At 45.4% G+C, this 13030-nt stretch overlaps 1 protein-coding gene across 1 annotated transcript in view; it reads left to right on the top strand.

The window, feature by feature from the left end:
• LOC126267688 (mucin-5AC-like) overlaps positions 1-9255 on the top strand; it is a 45798-nt gene extending 36543 nt beyond the window's left edge. Inside the window, exons 4-5 of the mRNA XM_049972991.1 lie at positions 5906-6948; positions 7414-9255. Of these exons, the coding sequence (XP_049828948.1) occupies positions 5906-6948; positions 7414-8828 (2458 nt within the window). The 3' untranslated portion in view covers positions 8829-9255. The remainder of the gene's footprint in view (positions 1-5905; positions 6949-7413) is intronic.
• Positions 9256-13030: the final 3775 nt, after the last annotated feature.

Raw genomic sequence — 13030 nt, 5'->3', positions numbered from 1 at the left:
CGGACAGGTAGTGTTGAAGACTTATCCCGCACGGACTCTCCACTTTCGAGAGGAGCAGTCATTGGTTGACATCTACGATTTTTAAGTCAGATGATTCATGGGCTCAGCGCACCAGAACTAAATTCAGCGTTCGAAGAGGCCACAGGACGTCATGTATCATCCCAAACTACCAGGAAAAGAAAGCATTATGCGAATCTCCACTCCCGATGACCGTGACAAGCACTTCGCCGTTCACCACACCATGGACTCCATTACAGATGGATTCATGCAGAATGAACGCACCAGAATTGGTGCCGGGTGTTGTTTACGGATGAAACGGATTTATTTGTACACTGATAATGGCAGACAACGTGTTTGGAGAGAACCTGATTATATCGAACGTCTCCAGTACTGCGTCCCAGATATGTGAAAACCTGGTGGTAGTGATGGTGTTATACTGTCGCATTACATGGGGCCACCATACTTCTTTCGTCGTTGAGGCCCAACTCACGGCAAAGGCTCGAGATTCTGCAACAAATAGTGGGACTGTATCGCCAATATTTTGCTGATAGGTTCATCTTGATGTACGATAATTCGAGTTCTCATAGTACATTTCTCGTGAACTCGATCCTCCGCCGTGATAGGGTCCGCAGAATGGAGTGTCTGTCTTCTCCGTGGACGTGAACCCAGTCGAACATTTGTGGGATCGATGAAAGCGAACTGTTTTCGGAAGCCGACAACGATCACGTAGGCCTACTGTGCACGACATGTTTCAGAATCGTCATGGAAGGGTGGGACAATCTGGACTGCATCTCATCGATAGTATGCCACGACAGATTCCGGCCACCATCCGAATAAGAGGACGTTTAATCACGTTTCGAAGCTACTCAGGAGTGTAGCGAAAAACTACCCACTCGAGGCGCTTTTGCCGTCCCGCAAATGTTTTAACTTTCATAATTTGTTGATCTGTGCACATTGCAAACCAATATACAGGGTGTTATAAAAAGGTACGGCCAAACTTTCAGGAAACATTCCTCACACACAAAGAAAGAAAATATGTTATGTGGACATGTGTCCGCAAACGCTTACTTTCCATGTTAGAGCTCATTTTATTGCTTCTCTTCAAATCACATTAATCATGAAATGGAAACACACAGCAACAGAACGTACCAGCGTGACTTCAAACACTTTGTTACAGGAAATGTTCAAAATATCCTCCGTTAGCGAGGATACATGCATCCATCCTAAGTCGCTTGGAATGCCTGATGCACTGATGCAGCCCTGGAGTATGGCGTATTGTATCACAGCCGTCCACAATACGAGAACTAAGAGTCTCTACATTTGGTGCCGGAGTTGCGTAGACAAGAGCTTCCAAATGCCTCCATAAATGAAAGTCAAGAGGGTTGAGGTCAGGAGAGCGTGGAGGCCATGGAATTGGTCCGCCTCTACCAATCCATCGGTCACCGAATCTGTTGTTGAGAAGCGTACGAACACTTCGACTGAAATGTGCAGGAGCTCCATCGTGCACGAACCACATTTTGTGTCGTACTTGTAAAGGCACATGTTCTAGCAGCACAGGTAGAGTATCCCGTATGAAATCATGATAACGTGCTCCATTGAACGTAGGTGGAAGAACATGGGGCCCAATCAAGGCATCATCAACAATGCCTGCCCACACGTTCACAGAAAATATGTGTTGATGACGTGATTGCACAATTAAGTGCGGATTCTCGTCAGCCCACACATGTTTATTGTAAAAATTTACAGTTTGATCACGTTGGAATGAAGCCTCATCCGTAAAGAGAACATTTGCACTGAAATGAGGATTGACACATTGTTGGATGAACCATTCACAGAAGTGTACCCGTGGAGGCCAATCAGGTGCTGATAGTGCGTGCACACGCTGTACATGGTACGGAAACAACTGGTTCTCCCGTAGCACTCTCCATACAGTGACGTGGTCAACGTTACCTTGTACAGCAGCAACTTCTCTGATGCTGACATTAGGGTTATCGTCAACTGCACGAAGTATTGCCTCGTCCATTGCAGGTGTCCTCGTCGTTCTAGGTCTTCCCCAGTCGCGAGTCATAGGCTGGAATTGTCCGCGCTCCTTAAGACGCCGATCAATTGCTTCGAACGTCTTTCTCTCGGGACACCTTCGTTCTGGAAATCTGTCTCGATACAAACGTATCGTGCCACGGCTATTGCCCCGTGCTAATCCATAAATCAAATGGGCATCTCCCAACTCCGCATTTGTAAACATTCCACTGACTGCAAAACCACGTTCGTGATGAACACTAACCTGTTGATGCTACGTACTGCACCGAAGTCAACATTACCTTCCTTCAATTGGGCCAACTGCCGGTGAATCGAGGAAGTGCAGTACATACTGACGAAAACTAAAATGAGCTCTAACATGGGAATTAACCGTTTCCGGACACATGTCCACATAAGATCTTTTCTTTATTTGTTTGTGAGGAATGTTTCCTGAAAGTTTGGCCGTACCTTTTTGTAACACCCTGTATAAGTATGCCTCCACCAGTTTTTTTCTCTACCATGAATTTCGAAATAAAAGAGTGATCTATAGCTTTTACTGATACACAGGGTGTAAATTTTAAGTTGACACACCAGAATATCTCGAAAAATAAGCTTCGTACGAAAAAAATCTTTAGAATCCAAAGTTGGTTATTTTTGAGTGGGACATCTGTTGGTGCTAAAATTAGCCCGCCACCCCAGCTCCCTGGGCGTGGGGCGAGAGGCAACTTCAAAATTTCAAATTGGAACCCCCATTTTTTATTGCAGAATCAGATTTTACATAAAAAACTGCGTACATTTTTTCTTAAACTTTTGTTTTGGTTCTCGGTAGTTGTCGTTGTAATTAAAGAAAATCCATGTTCTCATTTTTGCGTGGAAAATGGTTACGGATATTTAAAAAACACTTATTTACTTCGTAAATTTTGATTCGCTAATACTCTCCCTCCCTCCCCATAGGGTGAAGTTTAGCCACGTGGCGCTAACGAGAGCATCGTGTTTGGCGTACAGCTCAGTCGCATCGTACTGCATCTGCAACAGCAATTTGAGCAGCAGCTGGCACCACAGTGACACAACGAACTGTTACAAATCGGTTACTTAAAGGATAGTTCCCAGCATGATTACTCTGCAATTCACATTTAAGTACTTGGCAGAGTGTTCATCGAACCACTATCATACTATCTCTCTACCATTCCACTCCCGAACAGAGCGCGGGAAAAACGAACACCTAAACCTTTCTGTTCGAGCTCTGATTTCTCTTATTTTATTTTGATGATCATTACTACCTATGGAGGTTGGGCTCAACAATATCTTTTCGCATTCGGAAGAGAAAGTTGGTGACTGAATTTTCGTAAATAGATCTCGCCGCGACGAAAAACGTCTTTGCTTTAATGACTTCCATCCCAACACGCATACCATATCTGCCACACTCTCTCCCCTATTACGTGATAATACAAAACGAGGTGCCCTTTTTTACACCCTTTCGATGTCCTCCGTCAACCCCACCTGGTAAGGATCCCACACCGCACAGCAATATTCTAACAGAGGACGAGCGAGTGTAGTGTAAGCTGTCTCTTTAGTGGACTTGTTGCATCTTCTAAGTGTCCTGCCAATAAAACGCAACCTTTGGCTCACCTTCCTCACAATATTATCTATGTGGTCTTTCCAGCTGAAGTTGTTCGTAATTTTAACACCCAGGTACTTAGTTGAATTGACAGCCTTGAGAATTGTACTATTTATGGAGTAATCGAATTCCAAAGGGTTTCTTTTGGAGCTCATGTGGATCATCTCACACTTATTATTATTGAGAGTAAACTGCCACCTGCCACATCATACAGCAATCTTTTCTAAATCGCTTTGCAACTGATAGTGGTCTTCTGATGACCTCAATAGACGGTAAATTAAAGCATCATCAGCGAACAACCTAAGAGAACTGCTCAGATTGGAACCCAGGTCATTTATATAGATCAGGAACAGCAGAGGTTCCAGGACGCTTCCCTGGGGAACACCTGATATCACTTCAGTTTTATTCGATGTTTTGCCGTCTATTACTACGAACTGCGACTTTCCCGACAGGAAATCACGAATCCAGTCGCACAACTGAGACGATACCCCATAGGCTCGCAGCTTGATTAGAAGTCGCTTGTGAGGAACGGTGTCAAAAGCTTTCCGGATATCTAGAAATACGGAATCAACTTGAGATCCCCTGTCGATAGCGGCCATTACTTCGTGCGAATAAAGAGCCAGCTGCGTTGCACAAGAACGATTTTTTCTGAAACCATGCTGATTACGTATCAATAGATCGTTCCCTTAGAGGTGATTCATAATGTTTGAATACAGTATATGCTCCAAAACCCTACTGCAAACCGACGTCAATGATATAGGTCTGTAGTTCGATGGATTGCGCCTACTACCCTTGGTGCGACCTGCGCAGTTTTCCAATCAAGCCGATAATCGTAATAAAAGAGAAGTCTCAAATGGTAAGATCAAATGTGACTTCTAAAAAGAATACAGGTTCTGTCAAAAAGCATAAAAAATTATCTTCCGAAGTGACACTGTTATAATATGTAAACCATGCCTTTATACAACATGATGAAGCGAACTGCCTGCATGCCTCACACCAATGAAGTCGCAAATGGCGTTGGTTCGGGGTCAGAGGAATGTAATTGCAGAGTGTCTGGCTCGAAGCTGTCCTTGAAGTAACCGATTTGTAACAGTTCTTTGTGTCCTTGTGGTGCCAACTGCTGCACAAATTGTTGCCGCAGAGACATACTCGGGATACGATGATCCTCCTTCTCAGTTGGGCCACGTAGCCGTTCAGCTCCGACCTTTTTGCGGCCATACATCAGCGTGACCACCACTGCCAGCATTGGCAACATTGCTGTCGGGTCTTTCTGTAATATCGCAGAAGGAACATCCAGCTTTCGTAACCCTAACACACGAACTCTTTAAAACCAAGTGACGTGTCTTCGTCGCCTTAAAGGCATTCCTTCAACTCAGCAAGCCCAGTCTCAAAGGTAACCGAGGCTCACGACCGTTGCAGCGTGTTTTTAAAGCAAACAATACTTGCATGCTTACAATGGAGCCACTAGCGCCATTCTTAGGCGACTAGCGCTAAATTTGTTAGACATCGTCTCTCAAATGCAAAACAAAAATATGTCTGTCAATTCTATTGTATACCGCACAATTCATTCTTGGTATTGCGATTTCTTTTTTTTATATTTTTTTTATTTTTTATTTTTTGTATGTTTGTGTGAGTGAGAGTATATTACTGGATAGGTTCTTTTTAACAAAGTTAACCCTGAAGGGTAAAGCCCCAGCTTCGAATTCCAGTCAGAAACAGTACTAAGGGTGAATTCTCAGCTGTAGAGTCAAAATAATATTGTATTGATGAGTTAGTATTAACCATACTAGCTGGAAAACACTGAACCTAGTCTATTGCTTTGTAGTGTGTTCTTAGAACACTGTTCCATTAAGTATACTAATATCACTCAAATTCCAGGTAAGTATGTGATAGATAGTACATAGTATCATTCGGGATGCCCTAAATCCAATTATTCCTTAATTTGAAGGACGTTAAGAACCTATCACAAAGTGAAAACAAGAAAAAAAACATATTGACTATGCACTGAAACATTACTTTTACGCCTAAATTAACACATCATCAAAATAAAAGTTATTTAAGCATTCAACTAAAAACGAAATAACTTTGCTAATCACAAAGTAGTATATATAAAATATTTGTCGTTTGGCCATGGTGAAGACCTAGTGGTGCAGAATCATAGTTCAAGTGTTAACACACTCTACACAACACTCTTGTACAGAGTATTTAAAAGTTAAACATGCGAACCTGAGACATAAAGAATTTTGTTTAAATTCTCTTTCTTACTGGCAGCTGTATAATGAAGGAGCAGCCATCCACAACCTGGGGTCCAACGACAGAACAGCCATCAACGACCTGGGGCCCAACAACAGTACGGCCATCCACGACATGGGACCCAACAACAGGCCAGCAATCCACAACTTCGGCCCCGACTACAGGACAGCCTTCCACAACCTGGGCCTCAACTACAGGCCGACCATCCACAACTTGGGGCCCAACAACAGTCTGGCCATCCACAACCTGGGGCCCAACTACAGGCCAGCCATCCACAACTTGGGGCCCAACAACTAGTCAGCCAGCCACAACCTGGGGCCCAACTACAGGCCGGCCATCTACAACTTGGGTCCCAACTACAGGCCAGACTTCCACAACCTGGGGTCCAACTACTGGCCGACCATCAACAACTTGGGGCCCAACAACAGTCTGGCCATCCACCACCTGGGGCCCTACAACAGGACGACCATCCACAACCTGGGGTCCAACAACAGGCCAGTCATCAACAACCTGGGGTCCAACTACAAACCAGCCATCCTCAACTTGGCGCCCAACATCTGGTCAGCCATCCTCAACCTGGGGCCCAACAACAGGCCAGCCATCCTCAACCTGGGGCCCAACTACAGGACAACCATCTACAACTTGGAGCCCTACAACAGGACCACCATCCACAACCTGGGGCCCAACAACTGGCCAACCATCCACAACCTGGGGCCCAACTACAGGCCAGCCATCCACAACTTGGGGCCCAACAACTAGTCAGCCAGCCACAACCTGGGGCCCAACTACAGGCCGGCCATCTACAACTTGGGTCCCAACTACAGGCCAGACTTCCACAACCTGGGGTCCAACTACAGGCCGACCATCCACAACTTGGGGCCCAACAACAGTCTGGCCATCCACCACCTGGGGCCCTACAACAGGACGACCATCCACAACCTGGGGTCCAACTACAGGCCGACCATCAACAACAGTCTGGCCATCCACCACCAGGGGCCCTACAACAGGACGACCATCCACAACCTGGGGTCCAACAACAGGCCAGTCATCCACAACCTGGGGCCCAACTACAAACCAGCCATCCTCAACTTGGCGCCCAACATCTGGTAGGCCATCCTCAACCTGGGGCCCAACAACAGGCCAGCCATCCTCAACCTGGGGCCCAACTACAGGACAACCATCTACAACTTGGGGCCCTACAACAGGACCACCATCCACAACCTGGGGCCCAACAACTGGCCAACCATCCACAACCTGGGGCCCAACTACAGGCCAGCCATCCACAACTTGGGGCCCAACAACTAGTCAGCTAGCCACAACCTGGGGTCCAACTACAGGCTGGCCATCTACAACTTGGGTCCCAACTACAGGCCAAACTTCAATAACCTGGGGTCCAACTACAGGCCGACCATCAACAACTTGGGGCCCAACAACAGTCTGGCCATCCACAACCTGGGGCCCTACAACAGGACGACCAACCACAACCTGGGGTCCAACAACAGGCCAGCAATCCACAACCTGGGGCCCAACTACAAACCAGCCATCCTCAACTTGGCACCCGACATCTGCTCAGCCATCCTCAACCTGGGGCCCAACAACAGGCCAGCCATCCTCAACCTGGGACCCAACTACAGGACAACCATCTACAACCTGGGGCCCTACAACAGGACGACCATCCACAACCTGGGGTCCAACAACTGGCCAACCATCCACAACCTGGGGCCCAAATGGAGACCAGCCATCCACAACTTGGGGCCCAACAACTAGTCAGCCATCCACAACCTGGGGCCCAACTACAGGCCGGCCATCTACAAGTTGGGTCCCAACTACAGGCCAGACTTCCACAACCTGGGGCCCAACTACAGGACAACCATCTACAACTTGGGGCCCTACAACAGGACGACCATCCACAACCTGGGGTCCAACAACAGCCCAACCATCCACAACCTGGGGCCCATCTACAAGTCAGCCATCCTCAACTTGGCGCCCAACATCTGGTCAGCCATCCTCAACCTGGGGCCCAACAACAGGCCAGACTTCCACAACCTGGGGTCCAACTACAGGCCGACCATCCACAACTTCGGGCCCAACAACAGTCTGGCCATCCACCACCTGGGGCCCTACAACAGGACGACCATCCACAACCTGGGGTCCAACAACTGTCCAACCATCAACAACCTGGGGCCCAACTACAGGCCAGCCTTCCACAACCTGGGGTCCAACTACAGGCCGACCATCCACAACTTGGGGCCCAACAACTGGTCAGCCATCCTCAACCTGGGGCCCAACTACAGAACAACCATCTACAACCTGGGGCCCTACAACAGGACGACCATCCACAACCTGGGGCCCAACTACAGGCCAGCCATCCACAACTTGGGGCCCAACAACTAGTCAGCCAGCCACAACCTGGGGTCCAACTACAGGCCGACCATCCACAACTTGGGGCCCAACAACTAGTCAGCCATCCACAACCTGGGGCCCAACTACAGGCTGGCCATCTACATCTTGGGTCCCAACTACAGGCCAGACTTCCACAACCTGGGGCCCGACTACAGGACAACCATCTACAACCTGGGGCCCTACAACAGGACGACCATCCACAACCTGGGGTCCAACAACAGGCCAGCCATCCACTACCTGGGGCCCAACTACAAGCCAGCCATCCTCAACTTGGGGCCCAACATCTGGTCACCCATCCTCAACGTGGGGCCCTACAACAGGCCAGCCAACCACAATTTGGGGCCCAACTACAGGTCAACCATCCACAACTTTGAGTCCAACAACAGTCCGCCCATCTACCACCTGGGGCCCTACAACAGGACAACCATCGATAACCTGGGGCTCAACAACAGGTCAGCCATCCACTACCTGGGGCCCAACTACAGGACAACCATCCACAACCTGGGGCCCCACTACAGGCCAGTCATCCACAACTTGAGGCCCAACTACAGGCCAGCCATCCAAAACCTGGGAACCTACCACAAGCTGACCATCCACAACTTGGGGTCCAGTGGCAGCCAAGGCTGCCTGAAGCTGCGGTTTGATGATGAAGCCACTGGCTGTACAATTCGAAATCTTATTTTCAATCAGAATGATTTGTCACTTTAGGATTCATAAAATGTTTCAGCTATTCAGGCATTAAATAGGTGTTTCTCGTTGAATGTTGTTGTAGTGTCTTTGCTAATAACGACATTGTTGTGCAATTTATCGCCTACTATATGAAAATATTGTAGGTATAAGATTCTGGTTTTGACATATGTAATGCATGAATTATATCGTATTTGTTCATAATGGCCTTATTTCATTACAGCCTTATTTATTGATTGACTGTGTTTTTATGTTTAAAATAATTTTTTTTAATTCTTAGATTGGATTCATCATTGCAGCATGTGTATGAGACTTAGAAGGCAAATGTGCACTACAGAGTGTATACACTATAGTCTTCTACGCAGAAGTGCATAAATAATTAAAAATCGTGGACCGCATCGCATAAAATAAAACGTTAATTACTCGTCATTCTTAGACATGTGGCAGTCACTCATTTGAGTTTTTCTGTTAATGGTTCTTGTGAAATTTTCGTGTTAACGTTGATCTAAAGTAGACTGATCAAAAGAAATTGGGTACCACTATACAATGTAGAACTGACCACTAGATATTACGAGTGTAGGACCTGCCAGGGTAAAAGGAGGCAGGGTACTTTGTTGTCAGCAGAGACGCTGCAACAGCAGAATGGAGCGATCAGGAGAGCTCACTTACTTCGATCATGGACTATTGTTTGTCACCTGAGAAAAAATCCATCATGGACGATAAAACCCTTCTAAAGCAACTTGGGTGTGTGACTGAAGTGGAAACTCAAAGAACCAACCGCAGCAATGGACTGGGCAGACACCATCGAGGATTGCAGAGGGTGGCTGAAAAAATTTGATGGAATCAGCGGAAGAAGTCACTCTCGATTTCCAAAGGGCTACCAGCAGTTCAGCTAGCACAGCGACTGTCATTATGGGGTAGAAATAATAGCGTACAGCAGTCGAGAAGCTCTTCATAAGCCATTCGTTCATGTGGTCAATGCTAATCAATGCTGGCAGTTGTGTGAATAGCGAAACGACCAGGCAGTGGCTGACTGGAAAAAGAATTACTTAGAGTGGCATCATACTATACGCTTTGGTGAGTTGATGGAATGTTTCGATTCAATCCAATTCCTGAAGAACTTTACGTGCCGTCATGCGCAGTGCCAACATTTAGGTACTGATGAGGTGGTGGTGTTGCGGTGTGGATGTTTTTCTTGATTGTAATGTGGTCCCCGTATTGCGGTTAACCCCTTCGCTTATCACGTGCCGTACGCAACACACGGAGCTGGTGACATAACTGCATACGGAACCCATGTTGTGCCAAAGACATATTCACCGATACTATTCTCGGCTTCCGCAAGTTGTCATTACCTGCCGCAACGTTTCACAAATATTAGAGGGAGTAAACATATTTTTGTAATGGTAGAACTGAAGAGGATAAGAGAACGTTAAACGCGAGAGGATATGAACATTTTGCAGCATTGTGTATTGCAAAGGAACTGTTAGGAGACGGTGTATGTATTAGCTTAGTAATGTAGCCTGTAAAAGCTGCTTCTGTGAGGATGAGGTAGAACGTCAGCTTCGTTCTAGATGCCTGTACGCAACATCACTATGTTCTCATGTTTTCTCTCTTGAGGAAGAATGAGCAGTCATTTCTCCGTAGACATTGAGTCATCTCATTGCGAGTGTCCCCAGCAAAGTTCAAGCCGTTATTAAGGCGAATGGTGGAAAGCCCTGAGTTAATTGTGACCAATAGTAACTTAGATACTCTTGTATCTCGAAACGTTATGTTTTCTCGAATGAAGACGACTTGGTGCTGAAAGCTGTCAGGGGATGTGTTCCTTTCACAATGCCAAAATACCCAACAGGATTGAAATCTCAGCACCGTGACGTATTCACAAAACTACACAAAAATAACTTAAAAAGGAACACACATGGCGTCAGATGTAACGCCACCATAAATAATATTCTATGCATTGCACTAAGTCTACGTCGTTACTCATTCTGCTACTCCACTAGGAGGAAGCTCTGGTAGTAAATTTCGCATATCAATGGTCAAAACATCAGTAACAAAGGAAGTTTGATTCATTCTTGGAGCAGAGCTTAGAGGGCCCACAGCCGAGCGATCCAGAAGGCGAAATGGCCTCGCGCCCATCACAATTCGCCAAATGTTGGGAAATAAATGGATCAGCGTGTCCTGCCTAGTCCCGTTAGACTTTCAAAAATTAAAAAAAAAAATGAGGTTAGATCATCTTGTGTGTGAGTCAAACCACGACAGTTCATAGGAATTTCCCCACGCACGGATCCTTCTCGGTCGATGCGGGGCCCCTGACCTAATAGATCGCTCGTCTGGTGGGTACTACAAGGATGCATTTACGTTTATGGTAATGGTTGCATCTGCCTAACAGAAGAAAAATCTTTTAATAGGGGTGGCAATTAATATTACAGGTGGTATTTCAATTTTTTCAGCGTGTCGACCCATTTGACGTTCATCAGGCAAGCATAGTGAGTAACCATTCCTGCTCATACAACTCAAGAACTAATAAACGAGCACAAGCGAAGCCAACTAGTGTTAGAAGCAAATTGCTACACGAAAGGAACAACCGATGTCAGCTGTGAAAAAATCAAAACTATCAATTTTCTGAAAACACATCGTAGAGAAACCAAGATAGCTGCCAGCGTATGTGGTCCTTAACTGCTAAAGAATAAGAAATCACACTTTTCTTAGCAGAGATAAAAATTCTTACTTCTCCTCTAGGATAATTACTGAGAGCCAATCACGGCATGGCTACATTTTACACATCCGTTTGCTCCGTTAGCAAATAGGACTCAATAGGTAAAACAAACATTTCATTTCGAACACATTTCCACGAATTGCTACCAGTTACTTATGACTTGTATCAGAATAAATTTGGTAATATTAAACTGATGTAAATCCTACTGCAACCTTTCCACGTGTTCATACATACATGCAGTCCTCTAGACACCACACAGTCACATGACAATTGTCAAGAACTGTCTGATGGAAAGTCTTAAGCGAAATAGTCGTCGGAATATCGCTTTCTCATATGTACATCTGGTTCACTCGTATGAACGGATGGCAATCAATACTGTGCAGAGTGGTGGCTTTGAAAGGATGAGAAAGAGGAGCCAAGACTGGAAGTACCAGACCAAGAAACAAATAACTCCCTTTTTTGTAGCCATTACTGCATCAAAACAAAAACTGCACATATTTCTAGCGGTCGACTTGGCAATAAGTACAAGGAATTAATCACGTGTCAAAGCGACATTTAGAGCATTTACAAGAACGAGTGTTAATGCAGTTAGTTTACAATCAGGTGGCAGCCTCTGTCACCAAGACTGCGCATGGGCTCCGCCTGTAAAACTTAACATACATAGTAGCGAAAACATTTCAAACGTCATTCTTCCTAAACATGGAAGTTTATAAGATACAAACTACAATAAAGTTATTTTAAACAGGCAGCTGCTAATTACGAACACAGCATGTAAAACCTCCAAAATTTTAAAGCTCTGAATAAGTTTTAACAAAAGTCTGAAAACATTTAAAAAGAGCTACTAACACTTAAAAACTACAGAACAGACAATAATCAATGCTGATCCCAGAACACAAAATAATACATAACCTACGGTGGACATACATACATACAATGAGGTGACAAAATCCATGGGATAACGAAGTGCACATATACAGAGGGCTATAGTATCACGTACACAAGGTATGAAACGGCAGTGAATTGAGGGAGCTGTCATTTATACACAGGTAATTCATGTAATTCAGTCAGAGACAGCAAAGAACTTGCGATGGCAAGGAAAGCGTTTCTGAAGAAGAGAAATTTGTTAACATTGAATATAGATTTAAGTGTCAGGAAGTTGTTTCTGAAAGTATTTGTATGGAATGTAGCTATTTATGGAAGTAAAACATGGACGATAAATAGTTTGAACAAGAAGAGAATAGAAGCTTTCGAAAGTGGTGCTACAGAAGAATGTTGAAGATTAGATGGGTAGATCACATAACTAATGAGGTGATATTGAATAGAATTGAGGAGAAGAG

Source organism: Schistocerca gregaria, chromosome 4 (genome assembly GCF_023897955.1).
Source record: "Schistocerca gregaria isolate iqSchGreg1 chromosome 4, iqSchGreg1.2, whole genome shotgun sequence".
Lineage (NCBI taxonomy): Eukaryota > Metazoa > Arthropoda > Insecta > Orthoptera > Acrididae > Schistocerca > Schistocerca gregaria.
Note: the sequence above shows the minus strand (reverse complement) of the source record. Positions and strands in the feature narration are given on the sequence as shown.